This window comes from Triticum urartu, chromosome 2A (assembly GCF_056163025.1).
Source record: "Triticum urartu cultivar PI428250 chromosome 2A, HENAU_Tu73, whole genome shotgun sequence".
Classification (NCBI taxonomy): domain Eukaryota; kingdom Viridiplantae; phylum Streptophyta; class Magnoliopsida; order Poales; family Poaceae; genus Triticum; species Triticum urartu.
In genome coordinates, this window is record NC_141874.1 from 40777304 (window position 1) to 40804989 (window position 27686).

General features: G+C 45.1%; 3 protein-coding genes and 1 pseudogene across 3 annotated transcripts in view; 1 reads left to right on the forward strand and 3 right to left on the reverse strand.

Annotated features, from left to right (window-relative positions):
• Positions 1 to 7176: 7176 nt before the first annotated feature.
• On the reverse strand, positions 7177 to 8444 carry LOC125534843 (uncharacterized). Its single transcript, XM_048697920.2, has 4 exons — positions 8424 to 8444; positions 8185 to 8305; positions 7977 to 8069; positions 7177 to 7658 (listed from the first exon to the last, which is right to left on the reverse strand). The coding sequence occupies exons 1-4, from the start codon at positions 8442 to 8444 to the stop codon at positions 7177 to 7179; spliced, it is 717 nt and encodes a 238-aa protein (XP_048553877.2).
• A 1129-nt stretch (positions 8445 to 9573) lies between these two features.
• LOC147983409 (uncharacterized) overlaps positions 9574 to 27686 on the forward strand; it is a 50172-nt gene continuing 32059 nt past the window's right edge. Inside the window, exon 1 of the mRNA XM_087542933.1 lies at positions 9574 to 9633. Within this exon, the coding sequence (XP_087399059.1) occupies positions 9574 to 9633 (60 nt within the window). The remainder of the gene's footprint in view (positions 9634 to 27686) is intronic.
• On the reverse strand, positions 18535 to 20342 carry LOC147983410 (uncharacterized). Its single transcript, XM_087542931.1, has 5 exons — positions 20253 to 20342; positions 19929 to 20141; positions 19751 to 19843; positions 19521 to 19625; positions 18535 to 19056 (listed from the first exon to the last, which is right to left on the reverse strand). The coding sequence occupies exons 1-5, from the start codon at positions 20340 to 20342 to the stop codon at positions 18667 to 18669; spliced, it is 891 nt and encodes a 296-aa protein (XP_087399057.1). The 3' UTR covers positions 18535 to 18666.
• Positions 25985 to 26831, reverse strand: LOC147983411 (uncharacterized; annotated as a pseudogene).

Sequence of the window (27686 nt, forward strand, 5' to 3'; positions counted from 1 at the left end):
CAGGAATCTGTTTACTTCAGAGGGCACGTCTGGTATGGAGGAGGTGCTCAATTCTGTTCTAGTCAAAGTCACGCCAGAGATGAACCAGCTCCTACTTGCTCCTTACTCAGCGGAAGAGGTAAAATAGGCTCTCTTCCAAATGTTCCCAACCAAGGCGCCGGGACCAGACGGGTATCCGGCACATTTCTTTCAAAGGCATTGGGATCTGGTTGGAAACGAGGTAACAAATATTGTGTTGAGGATTCTGCGTGGGCAGGAGAGTGCGGAAGTGCTCAACGTTACGGTCTTGGTGTTGATCCCGAAGGTAGCCAATCCGAACTCAGTATCTCAGTTTCGCCCTATTAGCCTGTGCAATGTTCTCTATAAAATAGCTTCCAAGGTAGTTTCCAACCGTTTAAAGCTAATTTTACCTGAGATCATATCAGAAGATCAATCTGCCTTTGTTCCTGGCCGTCTCATTACAGACAATATAATCTCTGCATACGAGTGCCTGCATTTTATGAAGCACAACAAGGCAAAGAAAAACAGATTTGCAGCACTTAAACTGGACATGATGAAAGCTTATGATAGAGTGGAATTGAGATATCTGGAAGCTATAATGACCAAACTTGGTTTTGCATCGGCGTGGATCTCCATGATCATAGGTTAGGTATGATAAGCTCAGTTAACTTTTCCGTGTTATTAAATGGAAACAAACTTGAGAGCTTCAAACCTACCCGAGGTATCCGGCAGGGGGAGCCAATATCTCCTTACCTGTTCTTGTTTGCAGCGGAGGGCCTTTCGTGTCTCCTAAAAAGTAACGAGTCATCGCACCTCAATGGTATACAAGTGGCCCAAACGGCTCCGCCGGTAAGTCATTTGCTTTTTGCAGATGACAGCCTGCTGTTTTTCAAGGCACATGGTGATGGAGCTAGAGAGTTATCCTCTGCTTTGGATAAGTACTGCAAGGCGTCAGGGCAGAAAATTAACTTATCAAAGTCATCTATGTTTTTCAGCAAGGGTGTCCTACAAACTTGAAAAATGAGATAAAAGAGGTGCTGGAAGTTCCAAATGAAACCCTCAATGAGAAATACTTGGGTATGCCTAGTGATGTTGGTAACTCAAAAAATGGGGCTTTCAAATATCTGCGTGACAGAGTATGGAATAAAGTAAAAGGATGGATGGAAAAACTTTTTTCTGCGGGGGGGGGGGGGGGGGGGGGGGGGGAGTTCTTATTAAAAGTGTGGCTCAAGCTGTTCCAGTTTACTCGATGTCATGTTTTTTTACTCCCTCGAGGCCTTTGTCAGCACATTAATTCCCTTATCAGAAAATTTTGGTGGGGAAGCAAGGAGGGGGAAAGAAAGGCTGCCTGGGTGTCTTGGGAAGTTATGACAAGACCAAAATACATGGGAGGACTAGGGTTTCGGGACATAGAACTCTTCAACCTCGCTTTGCTGGCTAGGCAAGCATGGCGTATTCTTCAGGACCCAACCTCCCTCAGTGCAAGAATATTGAAAGCAAAATATTTTCCTCCAACAGATTTCCTACAAGCCGAACTAGGTAGCTCACCATCTCAAGTTTGGCGAGCGATTGTAGAAGGAAAGGGAATTTTGGCTCAAGGGCTTATCAGAAGAGTGGGCAATGGTGCAAGTACCCACATCTCGCGTGATAATTGGCTGCCCCGTGATCACAATATGAGGCCCATAACGAGTTTGGTTCAGAATCCACCACAGTTGGTCGAGGAGCTTATCATGCATAATATTGGTGATTGGAACAGGGAGCTGGTCCGAAGTATCTTCATCAAGTTTGACGCTGATGCAATATTATCAATACCTCTATGTACAAGGTCAGTTGAGGATTTTTGGGCTTGGAGCCATGACCCCAAGGGCTTATTTTCAGTAAGGTCTGCTTACCGTATGTTAGTCACGACCAAACTCCGTAGAGAGGCTTGGCTTGAAGGACAGAGTGACTCATCTCATACTGAAAGAGAGGAACAATCATGGTGTCAACTATGGAAAATCCAAGTCCCTTCAAAAATCAGAATTTTTCTTTGGAGATTGGCGCAACAGCCTATACCTTCTGCAGATCTGCTTCATCACCGGAATATGGCCACATCTAGCCGGTGTGCTCTTTGCGGCAATGAGGATTCATGGCGCCACTCATTGGTGGAGTGCACCATGTCTAAATGTGTGTGAGCTTTGGAGGAGGAGCAACTCACTTCGGTTTTAACTGCTGCCACAGAACCGGATGCACGTAGATGGATATTTACCATCATGGAGAAATTTTCTGCTACAGAACTGACTAGAGCCCTCATCACACTATGGGCCATTTGGCATGCTCGACGGAAGGCCATACACGAACATATATTTCAAAGTCCTTCCAGCACGCATGGCTTTATTGATCGCTTCATCTCAGAAATCTCAGCAACCAGGCCTACTTATCAAAACAGAGCGCAGGCTGTGAGAGCAGATACGCGTTGGATCCCCCCACCGATAGGCCATTGCAAGATCAAAGTGGACGGGGCTGCAACCAAATCAGCTAGACGCGGCTCCGTGGGTGCCATTTGCCGTGCCGTTGATGGTTCGTATATGGGAGCGTCAGCTATTTGCTTTGAAGGAGTTTCAGACCCGGCGTCTCTTGAAGCTCTAGCTTGCAGAGAAGCTCTGGCGTTGGCATCGGATCTCATGAAGACACAAGTGGTTGTTGCGTCGGACTGCAAGGAAGTGCTATCAAATATCTCTGAAGGCAGCGGAGGAAAACACGCTCATATCATTCGAGAGATAAAGTTAATGGAATTAGAAAAACATTCTTGTTCTTTTATTTACGAAAATAGAGCTTCGAATATAGAGGCACGTAGCCTCGCTAGATACGCGCTTAATCTACTTATTGGCCGCCATGTGTGGCTGCTAGATCCTCCAAGTCTGAGATGTATTCCTCAGAACATTCTTGAGCAATAAAGCGTGTGTTTAGACTAAAAAAAATACAAGAAGAAGAAAAAATGACAAGAGTAAGTTGTCTCGCTTGGTTATTGTGTTGTTTATTAGAATTGGAGGTTTCGAGTTCGAATCATGCCGAAATCACTAATTAAGGAGTACTTGTTGTAAAGAACACTCCACTTCCCCAGGTCGCAACAAGTGGTGCACATGCAGCGCGCCACTTGTCGCAACCTGAGAGTTTTCCCTTTTTTCGTAGATCCGTTTATTAAGAACATTTTATCTCTTTAACCGTGCGTCCAAATCTCGAACTGTTTTCACCATTGGATTCCTCACGTCGAGATCTTCAAAACTAGATCCATGTTGATAGGTTTTGACGAACTTTTCTTTTCACGAAAAAAACCAAACGAAAAAAACCGGGCGAAAAAACCGAACCGGGAGCGTGGTTTTTTTCCCTTTCTGAAAGAGGCATGCCCGTGCCTCTCGCGAAATCACAACCATGCCTCTCGTGAAAGTAAAACCATGACTCTCGTGGAAGGAAAAAAACAACAGAAAACACGTTTTTTTTCATTTCCGAGAGGCACGGCCGTGACTCTCGCGAAGGCACAACCGTGCCTCTCGCGAAAGCAAAATCGTGACTCTCGCGAAAGAAAAAAAAACAGAAAACGCGTATTTTTTTCCCTTTCCTAGAGGCCGTGACTTTCGCGAAAGCACAACCGTGCCTCTCGCGGAAGCAAAACCGTGACTCTCACGAAAGAAAAAAAACAGAAAACGCGTTTTGTTTTTCCCTTTCCTAGAGGCACGGTCGTGACTTTCGCGAAAGTACAACCGTGCCTCTCGCGGAAGCAAAATCGTGACTCTCACAAAAAAAAACAGAAAACGCGTTTTGTTTTCCCCTTTTCTGAGAGGCACGACCGTGACTCTCGCAAAAGCACAACCGTGCCTCTCGCGGAAGCAAAACCATGACTCTCGCGAAAGAAAAAAAACAGAAAACACGTTTTTTTTCATTTCCGAAAGGCACGACCGTGACTCTCGCTAATGCACAACCATGCCCCTCGCGGAAGAAAAACCGTGACTTTCGCGAAAGGAAAATAAAAGAAAACGCGTTTTTTTCGCGCAATTTTTTTTTCAAATTTTTTTGTTCGAAAAGCTAAAAAAGACCGGGGGAAAACCAAAACGTCGAAAAAACCGTTTAAAAAGCCGAAAACGCGTGCGGAAAAATAAAAAAAAAATCCAAAGGGAGCGTCCAGAGCGCGACACATGGCGAATGGCTGAGAACGCGCCAAGTGACGCTGATCGTTGCGAGGCTCCCGAAGGAGCGCTCGTTAACTAGTTGCTCCCGAATCATGCCGCGTGCATAATTTTTTGGAGGTTACCAGTAAAAGAAGGATTAAATGGGCTGGCCCGCACGCATCGCCCATGCCCAGTTAGGCGTACATATTTCTACGTACAACGCGGATAGGCAGCCCAAGCTTATTTGAAATAGGACCATCATGCCCTTTATTATCAAAGGGTACGTATCAATCGCAGCCTTTCTTGTGTTTAGGGGGGTTGTACCGTAGAGGAAGTGTTGTATATCAGATTAGATTAATGTGAACATGCATGTGAGTTCCACTGAATATCCACAATCATGATCAATTGCGTACAAGCTAAGTTAATTATTTGTTAGTATTTTTATTGAAACTGATCTCACTAGGCCTATGCTGATCACAGTCTCTCTTGCGTTTACACTTCACTCTTTATGGACACATTATGAAAGGGGCGAGGATCGACGACCCGATTTGCATCGGTGATGACAAAGTTATGTATCTATAAATTTTGTTAATGATGTTGTGTTGTACACACTGATTGGCTCAAATATTCAGTTAGACGCCTCCGTAAAAACAACTGTGCCAGAAAGAGCCTTATCTAATGACAAACTCTGATGAAACCCGTATTTCTCACTTCTGTAATGCTAAATTCTGATGCTACGCAGGACTGCATGTCCACTGTGGTACAACCCTTGGATGCAGGTATTTCTATGCAAAGAAGCTAAAAGTATCTCCATGCGAACTTGGTTGACTCAAGCATTTTGTTGGTACAAAGTACAAACAAGCCTGCCATCAGGTATTACATATGCGAGATGAACAAGACCTTCACCGCTCCCGGCCAAAGGATGGTGAGAGCTCTATCTACGCATTTTCCTTGACGCAAATGAACTTCACTTATCAATGATCACGACTGTCGGATCTTTCCTGCTTCCAATATTTCTCAGTTCCATTCACAAGGAAATACCTTACAAAATACCTCAATCCATCAATCGAGGACATGTGGACTAAACTTGCATGTGGGTGCGCCAAGGAACATGTCCAACTTATAAAGTGAGTTGTGGAAGAGCCACCATAACAACTAATTGGTCAGACTTGTGAAGACATCAGAGATTGGAGAACGTCAGATATGTGTCTTCTGTGTTCAATGCTAAAAGGAGCAAACTGTTGCTCACTGTCTACCTGCTTTGACAAGGTCGGTCACAAGGTTGTCATCATACTATACATGAAATGTTTCCTATGGTTTCATCGGCTAAACAATATGATCACAACAGGTTCATATGACATGACATGTGACGAGTCAGTCAATGACCAAGTGAAGCCATCAAATATTAAGCTTTAGCAGAACTATATATGTTCTTTGTGAGTGTTTGGTTGGACTTTATCTCGCACCGCTACTCTGGCAACCCAACTATTGTATCTACTTAGTGACGATCCATCGTCTTGGCTTACTTTTGGAACATAGTATATATTACTCACTTTGTTGTGAACTTTCAGATCTAATGTTGCCTTGTTTTTTTTTTCTTTTTTTGTATTTGATCTCCTTACCCTTCAACATTGCTTGGACAACTGCTCTGTACGGGACACACTTATGTCATATACCAAGGCAATGCCATGTCTCTGATGTAACCTTACTAGATTGAATTGATCCATATTGAGCAATCATTCTAAATTTCTTTCGCTATGGTTAATACGTTGTTTATGTGCTTGGACAATAAGTTTATGCGTTCCCTACATAGTAGAGCATAAAACCTGCATGAGTTTCAGAATAAACAGTCAATGGTGGATTCCTCACCACTAGGTGCCGAAACCGCTAGAAATACTATTTTGATAAAGTAAGGAACTATGGACAGGCGCAGTAGCATTACTTCATGGAGGAAGAACATCGCACAAAGAAGCTCAAGCTTTGGTTAATCACGCGCTGGTCGACGATGTTGATTGAGTTTTAATAAAAACTGTAGTTTTCCCCTAAAAGGAAACTAGGATCGGCAGTATGAATGCATGATCTCTGGTAGCTACCATTTGCCCACGACGTGAAAGCCGTGAGTTGTCCATCACAAATCCATTGCACGGCTGGTTGCCAGGGAGATGTGCTGGATGGCCGACGGGCTTGCACGACGACATCTACCACACCCGACGGCCTGCCCCTTCTGTGATCATGCTCCTGAGACGATCAACCATTGCTTGGATGTGTATTTGCTAGACAAGTGTGGCTCTACATTCTCGACCATTGGGATAAATTAACTTGGCTACCTAGCGCCGACACCAATTTGGTGGACTGGTGGACATCCCTAAATCCAGAACCAAAGCTTAGGAAGGAGACATGGACAATAATAGCGCTGGTAGCATGGTTGTTATTTTTTTCTCTAATACGCCTGATTGCATTGATAGGTAGATGGGATACAGAGTTAGAGTGCCGCCGGCCCGTACACTAAGAAGCATGCCGGGGCACTCGAGAGCAGCAGAAGGGCGTTGCTCAGCCCCGCAGCATGGTTGTTATGGAAACACAGGAATGATGTGGTGTTCAACGGAACGGTTCCTTCAACAAGGGAGCTTCTCAAGAGGATCGACTTAGAAGGACAAGATTGGAGGGCGGCTGGGCTGCTTCGTGAGGAGAGATCGCTTCCAGAGAGTAGGTGGGTGAGCTAGTAGTGAGTAATCCGCATGTTAAAGGTTGGCTATGATAACGGTGGATAAGTTGTAAAACTATATACCTTTCTAGACACTTTCTATTTATGATCTCGCTGACGTATCCTCGAAAAAGTCTCGCTGACGTATCCTTGATAAAGCAACACACCCACTGACACATACGCGCACTCTAAACTCTCAACTCTGCAGTGCAGATACTAAAACGGGGCAGCAAATGGCAGAACACCTAACGGTACCCACGCATGCAACTGACCACAAACCCAGTGATGAGATTTCAGCGCTGGGCCGGACGGTGGTATAGACCGGACTCAGTGGTGTCCGTGGTATCCACCGCCGCCGCCATAGGTGGGCGTCGAAGGGACAGGGTGGTAGTCCGGGTAGGGTTGCGGCTTCGGCTCGGGCTTGGGCACGGGGCCATAGTCCGGGTGGGGCTGGGGCTTGGGCTCCGGCTTGGGCGGCACGGGCTTCTTGTGATGGAAGTGCTCGATGATGTGCTTCTTGATCGGCCCGCACAGGGTCATGGACGCGCACTCCGGCGACACCGCGGACGGCATGGCGGTGTTCTCACCAGCGACGACGACGCCGTAGGTGGTGCCCTCGGACACCGGCACGATCTTGGACGGCTCCTGGCCGGGGCACGGCGCACTGGAGGCGGAACTGTGAAGCTGCGCGATGCAGTCGGCGCTGTGGAGGTCAGTGGCCAGGGGCACGCTGAAGGCGCCGGTGTCGTCGACACCGCCCACCGCCTTGCTCTCGTACTCGTCGGCGCTGTTCTTGCACTTGATCGCCACTATGTGTAAGTAATTCACTAGTTACTGACTTATAGCGGATATGGGGAAACTCTAGTATTTATATGAGCCTAATGTCGATAAGATATACAATATTTGTTATATAGTACATGTTTTAATGTTCTTCGTGATATTGTGCGAACGTCGACTGCGCAATATTTAGCCCATCGAGACTTGACGGATTACTATTTTTGTGATGTGGGCTGGGGTTAGAGATATAACGGTGGCATAAGCTACCTTTAATCCTTACCGAATCATTGGTAAGGGAACAATGGAGATTCATGTGTTTTGTGCCGCGTCTCGGAGAGACCCTTAATCACCCTTGTACTCCATGGATATGTATTGCAGGGACAGTTGTGGCATGCGTGATACATAACTGCGGCAGTAAGCACATATCTTTTTATTGTCATTTCCTGCACAATACATATATAACACATATCACATTTGAACCAAAGGTTGTGTTTCTACACAATTAAGTATAATAAATACTAGTGATGAATCCAGACTCCATGAAAATGCCTTTTAGACCTGTTGCAGCTTCCATCATTTTCATTACTCTCTTATTCTTAGCCATTATTCTTGCAGACTTTAATACTCGCTTTGACTCACATGTGCATATTTCATCCTTCTCACCACTTTTTCTTGGGACCTAAAATAACATGCAAGCACATTATGATAAACCTCTATAACGGGCAAAATACCATTTCCCCAGCTTTGGTGGGATCGATACTTTACTTCGAAAACAGGCACATCTAAACTCTATGCACTTGCATAACATCACCTGTCATGACGCGTGTTTCGTGAACAAGCTGGACTTTGACCTATGTCACGTGTGTTTCACTGTTTCTCTTTTCCGTGTGTGACAGGAGTCATTTTTTTCTTTGGCAGAAGATGAAATCGAGCATTTGTAGGCTCTTCCTCTTCGACTCCTCCATAGTGGACCGGTTTCGGTTATCGGAGTCTATTAGAGGTTGCTCCTGTATCTTTAGATGGGGCCATGGAGAGATGTACATGAGACTATCCTTCAGTTCCAGAGCTTTGCGCCGCCTACATCTTTCCCAGTGCACTTTTCATCATGCACCGCAATGTGGGACATCAGGTCTCTGGAACCCCGTCTACTGTGATCATTATGAGAGAAATGACATTGGGGTTTTTGGGGAGAGCTCTCGCACGACTGCTAGCATCTCCTCGGACATTGTGGCATACACCGACTTCTTCAACGATGACTACTCCGACGACGACTCCCCCTCCCTCCACGCCATGTCAACCGCCGATGGTGCGGTGATTGCGAACGTTTCTTCATCCGCCACATCATACGTTATTTTCCCCTTCCATTAAGGATCACTTCTGGTTCCTTACTGCTAGCCTTCAACCTGACATACCATAATGTTTACCATACCCGTCGAATAGCATGTCTGTTCTGTTTACCAAGTTCTCTTGTTCGAATATCATGTCCACTATTGTAGCTGCTTTTTCTTGGATTAAACATAGCTGGAAGCTGCTCAAATTTTTACAACATTCTATTTGTGAAAAACAAAGCACTGCTTTTTTCCACTGGTACTGTACCGCAAACTCACTACTCCCCAAAATGGACGTGGCCCTTTACAGCAATTCTGATGTCGATCCAACACCAGATTACCACCATCAAACAGGATACTACTACTACTCCACCACCAAATGGAGCGCACGCAAATGCATGTGCATGCCGATCGAGAGACGCGGCCGGTGCCTACCTACGTACTCCACCACCAAACCAATTGATCACTAACAGCGACGTGGAGGCACACGCACCGACCGATCCGATCATCCAGCCGGCGCGGTATTTAACTCGCCATCTGAAATTTCGGTGAGTTAGCCGGCCTCTCGTTGTCACGCATCACTTCGTCGGCCAGATCAAGGCGGATGCCTATATAAGCCATGCGCCGCCTGTTCCATTCATTCATCTATCAGCCACTTCACATAGGCAAGCAAGTGGTAGTGCAATTCATAGGTTCAGTCAAGTCATTATCGGTCTTTATAAATGGCGCAATTGGTTGACCAATATGTTTTATAACAATTTTATTGCTAAGAAGTAAATTATTCTTCTTCATTGGTATTTCAAAATTACTTATGAGGATTTTTCTAATAGATACATCAACAATAAAGTTCTGACCAAATCTGAAAATAGGTAAATTATTAGTTGCTAAACATACCTCTTCAAATATATTGGGAGAGCATGATGGTGTTTTATCACTTCAATAATACTTTTCTCCGTCTTTGAATGGCTCCCCAATGCCTTTTCATCATCTTTTTCTTGATTATTTGCACTGTTACTTTGAAGATCCTTGTCAACCGAACTTTGTTCGGCTACTTGTTCTTGTCCTTGAGACTTGTCAATTTCTGTGCCACGAAGCTCATAGGGGAGGAAGTAGGTTCCCTTAACTTCAGAAAAATCAAACATGGTCGTTTTGCTATGCTTGCCATGCCCTTTCTTAATAATGCTTGCCTCTTTGAATTTGATGGACTCAGAATATAAACTACTTGATTCGGCTTTTTCAACCGAAGCACTTTCATGTTCCAAATCATCCTTCTTTTCATTGATTCTACCAATTGGCAATGCTTCTTTTATTTGAGCCAATTCTTTCTCTTTTTGTTTCTGGCGGCGAGCGGCAAAATTGGCTTTAAGTTTTTTTATCAATTTCAGCCCACTCAGGATATGATTGCCCCCTAATGCTTTTAGATTCATTCGGCAATGACACATGGGTGTTGCCGAAAATTTGCAATTGTGTAGGGGGTGTATAATATGATGTAGTATTAGGTGAAGGCATATGCATTGTTGTAAAACCATATTTTTGCTCGCCAAATTTATCAATTGGCAAAGATTCATCTTCTTGCAAAACTCTAGCTTTTATTGCCACATAATTGGGAAATAACCCTTTTTCATGTTGTTCAAGGCAAATAGCACTAATCCTCTTATTCTGGGCTAAACTCTTCAATGCAGCCACCACTACCTCATCTTCTACAATATTTGGCACAATTGCTGCTGTAAATTTACATTCATTCGGCTATGAACAGAAAGGTGTGAAGCCGAAGTATGAACATTTACAATTATGTATGGTGCTGAAAAATTACTGTCATGAGGTGTAGCATATGATGGTTGAGAGTGACTGGCCGAATAGCTAGTAGCAGTATAGCCAATTCTCCCATCCACCGGCAAGGTTGGATTCACATATTGCAAATTAGTTGCTGATGAATAAGAGGGCGAAACACTTTCTTGTATACTATTGGAAATTTTAACATGAGGTGTTTCAAATTGATTAGCCAAACCCATCATGTTGTTCGTCGGCATATAGATTTGTGGGGTTGCCGATACATGAGAGTTAGGATACATATGTTGTATGTTACTAGTATCCTAAGAAGTTGAAGCATGTAATTTACTTTGAATTGGCCTATGCACGTAATTAGATGCATTATTGAAAAAACTAGGGCTGGCCGATAGAGTATACTCATTAAACGATCTAGTAACACCGTATAAATTATTTGCATCTACAATAGGGAAATGGGTATTCATATTACCTTTGTAGATTGCAAACCCTAGATGACGCTCTCTTCGTAGCAAGAACGGACCGGAGACCGTTCAAAGCTTCGTCCCCAACGGAGTCGCCAAAAAGTGTGTTCACAGACGAACACGTCATCGTGTACCCTCGATGCCGGGGGTGATGCACCATAGCTCACGTCGAAGGAGACCCGGCCGAAAGCGCGGTACGCAGGCAATCCGGCGGGTGCTTTTGAGGACCCGAAACCCCACACGCCCGGGAGGTACCCAGTGGGCGCGCGGCGGCTATGAGCTGCCCTAGGTCGACCTGATCGCCCCTAGGGCCTCGAGATTCGCCGCCATGTAACAAGAAGAATGAACGAAGAACGAGGAAGAAGAAGAACTAGGGTTAAGGAGAATAGATAAAAGATAAAAAGTGGTAGATGCTTTGTTCGTTTGTGCGTTGTTTAATCGGTCGTCACCCCTTAGGTATATAAGAGGTGGATGGACTTCCTGTACAAGAAAAGGACTCCAAATCACGTCCAAATCAAATCCAATGTTTTTCCAAAATTAACCGAAATCGGATTTAGTTAAGTCTGGAACATCAGTTCGGTTTTTAGAACCCATAGGCCACAAACGACCTCGGATGAAGATAAGCCCAAAAGCAAATTTACTCATTTCGACGAGACGAACAACTTTTATGTTGAACGTTTTTCGATTCGAAGCCATCTTCTGAGCCAAAACGGTCACGCAAAACATCTGTTTGCTCGCGCTACTCATCAGACATGCGTCTGATGGGGCGCACCATATTTCATCTCCTGACAGGGCTGCATTCCGATAGCTCCAACTTTTGCATACGAACTCGGATTAGGATGATTATTATATCAAAATCAATCGTTTCGATGAGACGCAGACAATTCGTGTAGATCATTTTTCCATATGAGGCCAGGGCTTAATCAGCCGAATAGTGTTCTGAATACAAAATCTCAGTACTTTGAATACAACTTCAGCCATAGAGATGAGATCGGATGGCTATGGCTCAAATATCAAAATTTCTCATTTTGACGAACTTTCTCACTTTGAGCAATTTTTCATTTGAGGCCATCTTAATTGTGTTTTTGACCATGCCAAAATCTAGTGTCAACACACACTTTTTCAAGCTCGAGCCTCTCCCAAATATAGGCCCCAAGCCCGAAAGTCTAGCCCGAGTGTTGTTTATCAATGTTGTTAGTTGTAAGCCCGACCTGAATATTGAAAGCCCAACCAAATACTATTTCTCAGTACTGTTACGAAAGCCCGAGCCTAGCCGAAATGTACTTTGGGCTGCGAAACAAGGGCCGAGCTCAGCCTGGATTTTTCGGGCCAGGCTCAGGTCGTGCTACCCACAGGTTTAGGTGCATGTTTACGCCGCTAGAGTTACGTTCCCTCTAGCTAGGGTCATGTTTCTCCCGGCGGCGATTCTCGCTCCCATCGAGGTTTTACCTTCCCTCCTCCGATCCGCCTGCTGTTTCACTCGGGGATGTCTCGTGGTGATCCCTGATCACCCCCCTGCCCTTGGTCGAACCTTCGGTGCGTGAGAGGGGAGCTAGGGTTCCTGCAACACCCGATTCAATCTCAGTCGGGTTAGGTTTCAAGTTATCATCGGCAAGGTCAGCGACGGCGGCGGTGTCCGGCGCAGGATCTGCAGCCGATCTGAAGAAGATGATGGAGGATATTGGGATCCGCGGGGAAGATGGCAAGGAGTACAGCAACTCCGCTGAAAGGCAACTAGCGGGTGCCATGCAGACCGAATTGGAGGCAGTTGGGGATATGCAGGACATAGCCAAGCTGATTTGTATGATGATGATCTCGCTAGTGGAGGCAGATATATGGACACGAGCGACCATAACAGGAAAAAGATTCAGATGTCTGCTCACAGTATCCGGACGTGTATAATTTCCATAGCGGCAACACGGCCGAAGACTACTTCTGATGTAAAGGGTGGTAACAACAACGCAGCAAAATATACTTTGGCGGGCTCTCTCGAGGAGTACCGCCGACCCCAATGAGTGCCTTCTGCTGGAACTGTCGCGGCGCGGGCAAAGCCGCGACAGTCCGAGAGCTTCGCGAGTTCGCGAAGAAATTTGCCCCTACCCTACTATGCATCGTTGAAACACAGATAGAGGGATCTAGGGTAGAAGCATTAGCTGGTACTTTGGGTTTCGATAATTCGTATGCTGTTAGCAGCCAAGGGCGGAGCGGTGGTATTGGACTTTTTTTTGGAATAATGCAATAAAAGTAGAGATTCTCGGTTACTCTGTTTATCATCTTGATGTTGTGGTTGAGGAACAAGCAGATGAAAAGTGGAGGCTGACTTGTGTATATGGCGAGGCACAAACACACTTGCAGCATCAAACATGGACAGTCCTAAAAAACATTAGCACTTTGAACTCGTTGCCATGGCTGTGTATGGGTGATTTCAATGAAGTTCTACGTCCGGATGAGCATGAGGGAGTTCGACAGCGTAGTTATGCCCAAATACAAGTGTTTCGGGACACGATTGACATTTGCATGCTGCTAGATTTGGGGTTCAAGGGCAACTTTTGGACTTTTGAGAAGAAGGTATCCGGTGGCACTTACACAAGATGCAGACTGGATAGAGCCTTGGTCAATGCGGGGTGGATGTCCAAGTTTCCAACAGCATCTGTTACACATCTTACTGGTTCGACCTCAGACCACTCGCCGTTGTTAGTGGAGTTTGGATGCTTAGAGGAGGTGCAGCCGCCAAGAACTTTCAAATATGAATTGATGTGGGAATCACATGAAGGCTTCATAGATTTACTTATGAACGGTTGGGCTATGGTACCACCCTGCACTTCAGTGGAGGAGATGCGCCAAAAATTGAAAACCCTGTCAAAGGGAATGAATAACTGGAGTAGAGATATGTTTGGCAGTGTCCTTAAGGAGATAAAGCAACTGAAAAGCATTCTGGAGGAATTAAGGAGTGACCCGGCCAGAACAGGACTCTCTCATTTTGTATTAAAAGTAAATGAACGGCTGATTGAAATGTATCATAGAGAGGAAATTATGCGGCGACAAAGGGCTCAAATAGAATGGCTTTCTGCAGGAGACATGGATATCAACTTTTTTCATCTTCGGGCAAGTCTAAGAAGGAAGAAAAACATGATAAAGGCTCTACAAAACACCCTTGGAGCGGTTGTAGTAGACCCAGCAGAGCTGAAAGCTATGGCCAATGAGTTCTATCAAAATTTGTATGCTTCGGAGGGGGTGCATAACATGGAGGCTGTTTTACAGCATGTTCTCAGGAAGGTAACAAATGATATGAAAGCAACACTTTGTGCCCCATACATTAATGAGGAGGTGAAAGTTGCATTGTTTCAGATGTTCCCAACAAAGGCGTCGGGCCCAGATGGTTATCCTGCACATTTTTATCAGCGTCACTGGGACATTTGTGGAGACGAAGTCACAAGGATTGTCCTGAGGATAGTACGGGGATAAGAAAATCTACATTGTATCAATGACACGGTGTTATTACTTATCCCCAAGGTAACAAATCCAACAGTTTTGCCCTAGTTCCGACCCATCAGTCTTTGTAACGTATTATACAAGATAGCATCAAAGGTAATATCAAAGTAGAACAGATTAAAAATTATATTGCCTGGCATAATTTCTGTGGAGCAGTCAGCATTTGTTCCAGGGAGGTTGATAACGGATAATATCATATGTGCATATAAGTGCCTACACTTCATGAAAAGGTCCAGGTCAAAGGCCAACTCATTTTGTGCGCTAAAGCTGGACATGATGAAGGCCTATAATCGATTGGAGTGGCCATATTTGAGAGCTATCATGGCAAAACTTGGCTTTGCAGAACAGTGGATTAACATTGTGATGGGCATGGTGTCATCAGTGTCTTTCTCGGTGCTCTTCAATGGTGAGAAACTTGATGCATTCAGACCAACTAGAGGTATTTGGCAGGGAGACCCAATCTCCCCCTACTTCTTCTTGATTGCAGCAGAGGCCCTTTCGTGCCTCCTCAAATCTAGTAATCAGTCATCGTTTGCGGGTATCCAGGTGGCCCCGACGGCGCCAGTCGTTAACCACCTTCTGTTTGCAGATGATAGCCTGTTGCTTTTCAAGGCGAATGTAGAGGGATCTGGTGTGGTGTCAAACCTACTTGATACTTATTGTGGTGCATCTGGGCAGCGGATAAATAATGAAAAGTCATCGATATTTTCCAGTAAGGGGTGTCCGGAGGCTGTGAGAGAGGCAGTCAAAAACACTCTACATGTACACAATGAATCACTGAATGAACAATATCTAGGTATGCCTACAGATGTGGGCCACTCGAAGGATGGTACGTTCAGATATTTGCGCGATCGTGTTTGGGAGAAAATAAAAGGCTGGATGGAGAAGCTCTTGTCATCGGCAGGTAAAGAAGTGTTGATCAAATCAGTGGCCCAAGCAATTCCGGTCTTTTCTATGTCATGTTTGAGATTGCCAAGAGGACTTTGTGAAAGTATCACTTCCATCATATAACAATTTTGGTGGGGAAGCAAGCAGGGGAAGCGAAAATCTAGCTGGGTGGCTTGGGATATATTGACTCGACCAAAACAGCTTGGCGGTCTAGGTTTTCGCGACTTGGAAATCTTCAACCTCGCGCTGCTTGCTCGCCAGGCTTGGAGACTGTTGACGGATGAGTCATCATTGAGTGGAAGGATTCTGAAAGCGGTCTACTACCCAAACTGCTCACTTTTAGAGGCGGAGTTGGGAGCGCATCCTTCCCAGATTGGGCAGGCGATCCTTGATGGGCGCAACATCCTTGCGCAAGGAATAATCAGAAGAATCAGAGACGGTGAAACCACAAATATTTGGAGCCAAAACTGGATCCCCTGGGACAGTTTTGAGAGACCCATTACCTCTCTGGTCCCAAATCCGCCTCAGATGGTGGCTCAACTAATTGATGCTACAAGCTCATCTTGGAACGTCGATCTTGTAAGGGCGACTTTCACTTAGTTTGATGCAGCAGAAATATTGAAGATACCTGTCGGTGTCAAAACCGGCGGATCTCGGGTAGGGGGTCCCGAACTGTGCGTCTAAGGCGGATGGTAACAGGAGGCAGGGGACATGATGTTTTACCCAGGTTTGGGCCCTCTTGATGGAGGTAAAACCCTACGTCCTGCGTGATTATTCTTGATAATATGAGTAGTACAAGAGTTGATCTACCACGAGATCGGAGAGGCTAAACCCTAGAAGCTAGCCTATGGTATGATTGTATGTTGTCCTACGGACTAAAACCCTCCGGTTTATATAGACACCGGAGAGGGCTAGGGTTACACAAGGTCGGTTACAAAGGAGGAGATATACATATCCGTATTGCCTAGCTTGCCTTCCACATCAAGTAGAGTCCCATCCAGACACGTGATGAAGTCTTCAATCCTGTATCTTCATAGTCCAACAGTCCGGCCAAAGGATATAATCCGGCTGTCTGTAGACCCCCTAATCCAGGACTCCCTCAGTAGCCCTCTGAACCAGGCTTCAATGACGACGAGTCCGGCGTGCAGTGTTGTCTTCGGCATTGCAAGGCGGGTTCCTCCTCCGAATACACCACGAAAGAATTTGAATACAAGGATAGTGTCCGACCCTACAAAATAAGTTCCACATACCACCATAGAGAGAATAATATTACCACAAATCTAATCTGCTGACACGTTTTGGCAGCATGACATCACGCCACGGCCCGGCAATTATTTGAACCGTTCTTCTTTAACCAGCCCCGCACATAACGCGAGACGGTTTCTTGACACGTCTTGTCAAAGCAGAGATCGTGTTCCCCTTATTACGGGATTCTCATCAATACGGACGTGGGTAACCCAACCACGCCATCAATTACGGCGCTTGGGGGATAAGCGAGTTTAGCAGGCTAGTGGGGGCGCATAGTTTAGTCCGCCCTTATAAAGGGATCAAATCTCACCTTTTTCTACCCATGCCTTCTTCCTCCTTGCTCATCCATTCTCGTGCACTCGAGCTCCAGCGCCCAGGTCCGCATCCTTCTCCTCAACTCTCAAACATGTCTGGAGCGGGAGGCAAGTGGATGGCCTCCTCTGTCACGGAGGGGCACATCAAAAAGTTACGTGGAGCCGGATACTTAGCCGCGGATATCGCGCACCAGCTGCCAGCCGCGGGGCAGATCGTCCCTACCCTGGAACCTCATGAAAGGGTGGTTTTCCTCCCCCACTTCGTCTGCGGACTCGGGTTTCCCCTCCATCCATTCGTCCGTGGCCTCATGTTCTATTACGGGCTGGACTTTCATGATCTGGCCCCGAATTTCATCCTCAACATCTCGGCATTCATCATCGTGTGCGAGGCTTTCCTCCGCATCCGGCCCTACTTCGGCCTGTGGCTGAAGACCTTTAATATCAAGCCGAAGGTGGTTGGCGGCCAACAAGCGGAATGCGGCGGAGCCATGGTGGGCAAAATGCCCAACGTTATATGGCTCGAGGGCTCCTTCGTGGAAACCATAAAGGGTGGCAATCGGGGTGGTTCTACATCACCGAGCCGCGCGACACCAACTGGGTGGCGGCCCCCGAGTTTTGATCCGGAATCCCCACACGGCTCACTTCCTGGAAGGAGAAGAGCCTGTCCTGGGGTTCATCCACTACAAGAAATATGGTAATCTGTGACAGCCCTTGTCTGTCACCGAGAGCCCAGAAACTGTCATCGATGACCGTCGGTGACGGTGGGCCTGTCCGTCATGTATATCGCGTCATAATTTGTCCACCCGACCAACCTTGACAGATTTTCCGTCTGTCATGGATTTAGGCCAAATTATGACGGTCATTTACCGTCACCGCTCGGTCGCCAAGCTCGCTATCCTCGATTTGTCCACCCGGGCCTCTGTGACGGACTTTTCCGTCACGCATTTACATGATGACGTGGCATCAACACTCCAGTGTGGGTCTGACATGGCACCGCCTGGGCCGATGTAGCCTTCGGCCCAGTAAGTTTTGGCCCATTTGTTTTGGTTCGAACTATTTTTTTTCACCGTTCATGTTAGCCCATTTCGAGTGGTCCAACAAGCACATCAGCCCATTAATCTTATGGGCCAGTTATGTTTTTTTACCCAAAATATGTTTCGAGGCCTACTTCATCCAGCCCATCAATGTTAGGTTTACCCAACGAAGCCCATTTGTGATTTTTACACGAAACAATTTAGCACTGACAATTATTAATAATTTGTATACAAATATTAAGAAAGAAAAGAGGCACAACATTACAAAGCACAAGTCACATTACACAAGTACTGGTCCTCCATGACACATCCAGCATAGCATTCAGCTTACATCTCAAGATCCACTAACCATCAAGCACCAACATGCAACTAGTTTGCATCGAACAGTATGCAGTTTGCATAACAAAAGGCTGACAAAATAACAAGCTAGGTTCCACCAGCATATCCCACATTCATATAGCTTCGAGCAGCTTTTTGGACAAACACCTTACCCTTCAGCTGATCTTGATGGCATCTGACTTAGCAATAAGTCTAGTTTTGCATCCATCTCAGCTTGCTTCTTCCTGTTCTCCTCGTCTCGCTTCCTGTACTCCTCATCTTGCCTGGCCCTTTCTTCTTCAGATTCCTTCAACTTCTTGGTCAAGGTGTCAACACACGCCCGAAGCTCAACATTCATCTTCTGCGCTGCCAATTCTACTTCACGGTTGATAGCACTGGATCTCGCATGGACGTGCTGGATCCCCACATGCTGAAGAAACCTCGGCTTCTTAGTGTGCTTAGCAAGCACTTCAGCTACAGCTTCGGTTGCCGCCTCAGTTGCAGAGCTCGATTCCCGACCATCTTCTGTAGGATTAGGAACCTTCTTTTCCATCTCGGTCTAGCAATGCAAGCAACAAACATGGTTATGAGACAGCTTAAGCACAAGTAGAGATGACATCATCATCAGCAAGTTAACATGCATGAGGAAAGCTAGCATGCATCCTTATCTTGTGAGAACAGAGTCAGATTAAACTTTTTTCTGTGTGGAGCTGAGTCGGATTATTCATCAACAACAAAGTGGCCAGAAGAAACAGGATAAATTATATCAATAAAGTACAAGCAACTAATGTTTAAATCTAATTATTTTATATATACTACAAGATAGAGACTGAGGATGGCCAAAACTGCAATATAGGACAATCTATTACAAGATAGTCAGGTGAATATGTTAACATTTCCAATTAACCTACACTGGCATTTGCTTAATATTTTTCAATCTGTAAGAGGGGCTGAAACAATATTAATTCTAGCCGTGCAAAAGTTAAAACTTTGATGGTTGGTAGTCTTTGAAAGCTGACTTACAATTGCATCCAACACAACATTGGTGTAACATTTCTTTTTCTTGTTGTAGTGGCACTCCTTGAACAAATCCACTGCAGTTGGTTCTTTATCCTTGTATTTGTCTCCCTGAAAACAACAGATATGAAGGCAAGGGAGCATCATATACCTACACTACATGGAAGCAATCCAAAAACACCTTTTAACAGTGCACACATACATCTTGCACATCCACAACCACATGTTTGACTTACCAGATTTCCACAGTGCACAGGGTAGCTGCGCGCTCCAGTAGTTTGGTGGAACTTAACTTGAGCTCGATTAGCTTTGTTAATTTGAGATATCCCCTACATCAAGAGACCAAATACATGTAAGGCACAGTCTCTAGATTAGCATGTAGAAGGCGAGATCGGTCTGCAGGAAGAGACATACCATCTTTTTGGGATCCTTCCAGCTTTCCACCAGCTCGTTCCACTGGTCATCAGTCATCAAGGGGACTGGAGAAGTTCTCCTCACCAAATGGGGTGCGTGAGGATCAAAATACTCTTTCTTGAGTCTATATCGTTGTTGGCGAGTCGCGTGTTTCAGCATTTCTGTGCAAGCCTTCCTAACTGGCACCGCCTCTAGGTCCATCTGAAACTTGTTCTAGTAAGATAAAAAACATGGGTAAGTATCATGATGGCAGATAGACAAAATAGCAGAAGATTAACAGGTTCCTAGCAATGTGAGGGAGAAAGGCCAGTATTATGTACTTACACCAACTTTGCCTACAAAGTTCCTGAAGATCCCATCTCTGACATTTCCATTTGGGTCCTTGTAATCCTTCCGGTGCTTAAACACGGGCATATGGTGTCTGACTATGACATTGCATTCGATTGCAAACTTTGCAGCCAGAAGAGGTGTGTCTGGCCGTAAGCTTCCTTCTGGAATGAGAAGCGGCAGTTTGCCCTGCCGGCGTTGAGTGATCCTTTCCAAACCTTTCCCCAAATTGGGCCCCCTTTCCCTTGGCTCCTCATAGGATTGTGGACCTACAAAGAAGGTAAAATCAAGGATGTATTAAGCTCACAAGAAGGCCAAGACAATATACTAGTAACCGATGGCAGCAACAATTAAGGCGAAACAGTGTAAAGCGGTGACAAGAGAAGCTAATGATGTATGCACTAATAGTTGATCTGTCAAGCTTTCATTATGGTTTATATCAAGTATATTTAAGACGGTAAGATGCATAGAACAATAGATTAAACAAGAAGTTTAGAAAATCTGAATGGAAGATCTGAAGGGCATTAATGCTTGAATGGAAGATCTGAAAATATATATACTTAATTTGCTATGTCACAGTGCCATTACTAAATAACAATAGCCTCATTAACAATCAAATAAATGCAAGAAAAATCAGGTTTGTAACTTGCCTTCAAAGTTACTGTCAGGTTGAGATTGCTGATGAGGTTGGGTACTACCACCAGCTTCGTTGTCCCTCTGGTTGTCATCATCACAATGGGCAATGAGATCAGCTCCATTGGCCATCCAGTTGCCGTCATCACAACGTGTAAGGTCATCATCTTTTTAGAAGAAGGCATCCAGTGAGAGCATGTTCATTATGCAATCGAAGTTAATACACAAGGCTAGAAATTCAAAGGACAGAACATGAGCATGATATGACAACAATAGTAAGAAACTTGCCTTCAACAAAATGGTCGTCAGAGTTGGGAACAAATTCTTCAGCTTGGCTGGCACAAGCCATAGAAGAAATTGGCTTATGAATGACACTTGGTGTCTGCTGTTTAGGATCATACATCTCTTCATTTTGAGCACTTGCACCACCATTTTGTGATTGTACTTTCCTCGACCTTGTAACTCGCATATTAGTTGGGATGTCCGCGAGAACTCTCTTAGGAGGCCGAGGCTTGACTCCACCAGGGGGCATGACAGCAGATCTTTTCTTACTAGATTCCTGACTTGTTTTTTTACAGTCCTTCAAGCCCTGACAGAAAATGAAAACACGGTTTAATTAACAACCTTTAACAAAAACTCTGCTACAATGACCAACAAGCAACATATCTAGCAATGACTAGATGGAGGATTCTAGCACCTTGGAGTTTGAGCTAGCAGCAGGTGTGGACTTAAATTCTTGCAATGCTTCTGTCTCATGTACTAAACTACCACCGGACGACTCTCCTTCACTGGTATCGTCCTCATTAGGATGGTACTCAGCTTCAGATTCATCGGTACTATTGCTGGGCCTTTTTTTCCAGGTGAAATGACAGTTTTGGCTGCAAACAATGTTGATAATGCAGGAATTCCGAGTGCTTGCAGCCTTGAATTGTTCCTTATGATTCTTTTGAGGCGCAAATTGTCCATATGATGTACAGGTGGTGGTTCTAAGATGAGTGAACACATGAACACAAATTACTATGTGCATAATATGTACTTACTAACAAATTACTGTTTCTTATGTTTATGTATGGCTACGGCCCTAATGAACCAGGAACACTAGCAAATGAAGTCAAGAACAATAAAAAACACTATTACCACCTAGTAATTAGACATACATGGTCATGTTTTGAATTTTATCTGGTTGGATAGGAATATATCAATATACAGTTGTGTGCAATTTTGAAAACCAACAAACACTATAATGTTGATCCTTATCTTATCTGCTCGTATTTTACTACATAACAGGAATCCAAGTGCCTTTTAGGTGCTCCAGGACTGCTGTACAAGTATGCAGTAGCTCAAGCTCTAGTTTCAGATATGGTAGTTTTAGATCAAAGCATGGGTTAAGAAGATTATACCTGCTGTCTTGCGTCCTCGGGATTTCTTCGCTGCGATCTTCTTCCCCATCAGTGTGTCATGTAGATGTCCAGCGAGGTGTCGGAGATGCCCTTGGAGCAGTGAAGTGTGGTGGCGGCGAGGCACTTGAAGCAGCGCAGTATGGAGGCGACAACATCTTGTTTCTCGGGTTTGGTGGAGGGGAGGAGGAGGGGAGGGAGTCTGTGGCCGCCAGTGGATGTGGGGTTGTGACTGGTGGTGGAGGCGGAAGAGGAAGAGGAAGGCAGTGGCGGAGGTGACCAGTGGCGGCCGGGTCGTGTTCTAGGGTTTGGTGGAGCGTGGGGGCGGAAGGGGGTCTTGGCCAGCAGTGAGGGAGGAGTTGTGACCGGCGGTGGAGGTGGAAGAGAGACAAGGCTCGTGCTCGGCGATGGAGTAGGTGATGCCGGCGGTGGAGGAGGTGGTGCGAGCGGTGGAGGCGGATCTGGGGCGGCCGTGCAGGAGGGGGGGGGCGGGGCGTGGGGGATTTGGTGATTTGGGGGCTAGGGGCGGCCGTGCGGTGGGGATAGTGGTTGGTGTCAAATTACAATGTTGTCCCTTTGTATGTACTGATGGAAGAGTAGCTTGGTGGGCAATATGGTCAATTCAAGATGGTTCTTTTTGGCTTGGCACCGGTGGAGCAAAAATAAAGTCCCCTGCGCGCGCTTTCTTGCCGCTAGGTAAATTTAGAAATTGATCTCTTCACTCAAAAAAAGAAAGAGAATTGATCTCTCCACTAAAAAAGAGAGAGAGAGAATTGATCTAAAAAAATTCTAGAGAACACATCACGAGCAAGTGATTTGTTTCTATAATTAGCAAGACATATATTTAATTACACACTATGTCATAATTACTAGAAATTATTTATGAAATTATTTTGTGATGGAATCGAGCGCATGGTCTTGACGGCGACCCGATCATCGGAGGCGACGTTAGTGATCAAATGAATGGTGTAGGATGTCGTTGATATGTGTCGATTGTTGGGCGGCATGGGCCCGAGATGGATTGACGGAAAGCTCGGGAATGGAGCGCACGATCTTGAAAGCTTCCGACAGAGCCGCGACCGGAGTCGACCCGGTCATCGACGGGGACCCGATCATCGGAGGCGACGTTAGTGATCACATGGATGGTGTAGGACGTCGTTGATATGTGTCCATTGTTGGGTGGCATGGGCTCCGGGATGGATGGACGGAGAGCTTGGAATGGAGCGCTCGATCTTGAAAGCTTCCCACAGAGCCACGACCGGAGTCGACACAGTCATCGATGGCGACCCGATCATCGGAGGCGACGTTAGTGATCACATGGATGGTGTAGGACGTCATTGATACGTGTCCATTGTTGGGTGGCATGGGCTCCGGTATGGATGGACGGAGAGCTCGGAATGGAGCGCACGATCTTGAAAGCTTCCCACAGAGCCGCGACCGGAGTCGACCCGGTCATTGACGGCGACCCGATCATCGGAGGCGACGTTAGTGATCACATGGATGGTGTAGGACGTCGTTGATACGTGTCCATTGTTGGGTGGCATGGCCTCCGGGATGGATGGACGGAGAGCTTGGAATGGAGCGCACGATCTTGAAAGCTTCCGACAAAGCCGCGACCGGAGTCGACACGGTCATCGACGGTGACCCGATCATCGGAGGCGACGTTAGTGATCACATGGATGGTGTAGGACGTCGTTGAGACGTGTCCATTGTTGGGTGGCATGGGCTCCGCCGCTCCGATTTAATTTGGGTGTAATTTCAAACAGAAAAAGGAATTTGAGCAAGTTGCGATTTAAAAGATATGAATATTTTAGAAAATAATCTGCCAAGGGTGTAATTTCAAACAGAAAGAGGAATTTGAGTGAGTTGCGGTTTAAAAGATATGAATATTTTAAAAAACTTTAAATTTGCCGCCAAAAAAGAAAAAGGGGAGAAGGTGGAGCCGAACCTGGGTCAACAATGCTGGAGCAAGATGCTCTATCCACTGGACCATCTCAATAATTATGCTTTATATTCTGGGAATTTCTGTTATTGAGTCATAGGTAGCACATAAAAGAAAAAATCGCGCCGTAGGGAAAAAGGGGAGAAAGAGAAGTCGAACATGGGTCACCAGCGCTGAAGCGCGGTGCTCTTTCCACCGGGCTATCTTAGTTGTTGTGTTATATTTGGTGGGACTTCATCTTATTGAGCGGAAGCTGTCGCTAGCATATAGAGGAAAAAATCGCGTGCTGGATCAGACGCACTGTCTGGTGGAGCGCGTAGGGCTCGCGCGATGGATCAGACGCGCGTCTGGTGGGTTGCGCCGCACGAGATCTCCTCCCTCTTTCCTTCGATCATTTTTCTGTTTCCTTCGATCCTTCTTTCCCACGATCTGGTGCCCCTTTTCCTCTTTCCTTTTCACGTGTTGGAGGGGGCAGGTGGGATGAGACCTTGGCGCTATGGGGGGTTGGACGGTGCTGGACTACAGGCGAGAGGGGTGGGTGAGTAGGGGCCTGAGTCGCTCGTGGCGCCGCCAGAAACGCACAGAGCCATTTTTGCCTGCCAGGGCAATGGTCACCACATGCTCTCCCTCTCTGTGAATTGGTTGAAGAAACCGACCGTGTCACAATGTGCTTCTATGCTCAATTAGGGTATACAAAGAAGCTAGATGTTAATGGCTAAGGATAGGTGCCCTGTTTGGATGAAAATCAGTTTCTGCGGCAAACTTTGATGCCTGATGCACTGGACTTTCATTGGGTAATTTGTCCAGAGGTTTTGGGTAGATGGCCAGGGTAGTAAGGAGTGTCATTCTGCCAATTTACACTGCCAAGACTGTTGGCTAGCCTGGGATCGCTTCACAAAGCTCCAAAATGACCAGAATTGTGTTTTGGAAGATTGCATCTAAACTAGATATAAGGAACTTGATTTTAGGCCATATTCTGAACATACATGAGCCTTATGAATTTCAGGAATTATTTGTGAAACTGAATAGCCAATGACAGCACACATATGCCATCCTCACAACAGCCGGTGCACAGATGATATATTGTCAGGCATACAACAAGGATTACAACTACAGCGACTTTGTTAACACATTAACAGACAAAATGGTTGGCCTATGAAGGCAAACAAAATAAAACTTCAGATACAACTCTGTTATGGATCACAACAAGGATCAGCGGTCATTGTCGTATCAAGGCAAACAAAATAAAACTCCAGACCAACTTAAGCTTGCAGCACTACCATTTTTGAGCATCTCCTTCTCAGCCTCATTAGCAACGCCTGTCGAATATTTCAAAATTAGAAGTTTCCATGAACTGTACTGAACAAAACTATGCATCAGTGAGAAGAAAAACACATCACACTCTCATGTACTGTACTGAACAAACACTATGGATCACAACACACTGACAGACTAAAACTCTGTTAAGGCAAACAAGATAAAACTTCAGATACTACCATTTTAATCCTCTAACACACCGGCCAACACATTAACTACAGGATTCAGTGAGAATTTTTTTTAGGAAATACCAGTTGGTAATGTACTGAACAAAAACTCCATGTAGTGCATAAAACACCTCACTCTCTTTAAAACTGTACTGAACATAAACTAAATCATGGCAAACTTGTGTTAACCCTGTAATGAACATAAACTCCATGTAGACAATAGGAAACAGAAACTAAATGAAGAATGAAGATATTACCTCTACATTAAAACATCTACTCATCATCGCTGTCAACATCCATGGCACCTCCTTCGTCTTCGCTGCAATATTCCAGACCCGTATCATCTTGTTCCTCTTCATTGCCACCTTCATACACTTCTGTGCTTTTTTCTTTCATCAAACGAGCAACTACATCAGCTTCAAAAACAATGCCTTGCTCATCATATCTATGCAAAGGCTTCTCGGATGTAAGGTCAGAAATAGATATTCTCCTACCCTCCTCATCACAACACTCGTCCTCTTGATATGCAGGACCAGTAAAAGGTACACCCTCAGTTTCACTAATATTGAAGAGATGCCTATGTTCAAATGTTTGCACAACTTGCCAATTCTTCCCATACTTCATGTCTGGCAAATAAAAAACCTTTCTAGCCTGCGTAGCCAGAATCAAAGAATCGTCCTTGTACCACATACTTCCAACATTTATGCTTTCGAAAAAACCATCATTTTAAGCTCGGTCTTCTTTCCATCAAGTTTAAACCAGTCACATTTAAACAAAACAACTGACCTGTCATCCAAGTTGTAGTCTAATTGAATGATCTCTTTCAAGGTTCCATAAAAATTTATGATCTTACGGTCATGTTCACTTTCGGTCATGACTCCACTGTTTTGCGTTCTCTTGTTGCTATCACGATCAACAGTGCTAAATCTAATCCCATTCACTATGCATGATGAGAATTTCCGGACTCTCCGATCAGGACCACATGCCAAGGCAAAGAGATCTTCGTCTACCTCTTCACCAACCTCATCCTGCATCCTTATCATCTGCAACAACACACGCAAACACATACATTAGAGTCTGTAGTGAAATGTGACAACCAAAAACTAGATGCGAATGAAAACTAACATAGTTCTTGAACCATGTTGGAATTTTTTTGAAGCTCCTTATCACTGTCTGGCGCCCCTTTTATCTTTAACTCATCTCTGAATATTCTGTAAAGTAAAACATATTAATCAACAGATCACATAAGTACAACACAAACAACATAAGCAAGTTCAGAAGTGACAACATACTCGATATATTTCTTAGCTTGATCACAGTTGTTCAACACATACCCCACCATCTGATCAAATTATTTTTCCGCATGTACATATTCATAATCATATCCTGAAGTAAAATTAACTCCATGTCCAAAAACATCAACACCATAGGCTTCTTCATCTGAAAAACCTATGTTTCTTGGGTTCCGATTAAATATTGTTTCAACATCATCCATGTACTTGGAGCAAAATGTCAGGCACTCATCCGCAACATATGCTTCAGCAATCGAACCTTCTGGTCGTGCCCTATTCCTCACATAGCGCTTTAAAGTATATAGCCTTCTTTCAACTGGGTACATCCACCCATATTGTACGGGGCCTCGAAGCAATGCCTCTTCAGGTAAATGTACTGCAAGGTGCACCATCACATCAAAGAAAGCAGGGGGGAAAATTTTCTCAAGCTTGCACAAAATTATAGGGATTTCTTTCTTCATTTCAGCCAACACATCCCTATTAAGAGTTTGGCTGCATAGTTCCCTGAAAAACTTGCCTAACTCAGCTATTGCTTGATATATATCACTGTCCAAAAATCCTCTCATGCCAGCAGGTAAGATTCTTTGCAGAAGAATGTGACAATCATGTGTTTTAAGGCCTTGTACCTTGGTACCATCAGCACTTGTACATCTTGATATGTTGGAAGCAAATCCATCTGGAAA

Bases quoted from the DNA above. Each gene is read 5' to 3' on its own strand.
- LOC147983410 (XM_087542931.1), bottom strand. From the start codon at position 20,342: ATGCCCGTGTTTAAGCACCGGAAGGATTACAAGGACCCAAATGGAAAT. The intron at 20,142-20,252 runs GTAAGTACATAA...TTATCTTACTAG, and splicing joins ACTTTGTAGGCAAAGTTGGT to AACAAGTTTCAGATGGACCT. The intron at 19,057-19,520 runs GTAAGTCAGCTT...TTGCATTGCTAG, and splicing joins ATGTTGTGTTGGATGCAATT to ACCGAGATGGAAAAGAAGGT.
- LOC125534843 (XM_048697920.2), bottom strand. From the start codon at position 8,444: ATGACAGGTGATGTTATGCAA. The intron at 8,306-8,423 runs GTGCATAGAGTT...ATGTTATTTTAG, and splicing joins TGACAGGTGATGTTATGCAA to GTCCCAAGAAAAAGTGGTGA. The intron at 7,659-7,976 runs GTGATTAAGGGT...ACTTACACATAG, and splicing joins CATATCCATGGAGTACAAGG to TGGCGATCAAGTGCAAGAAC.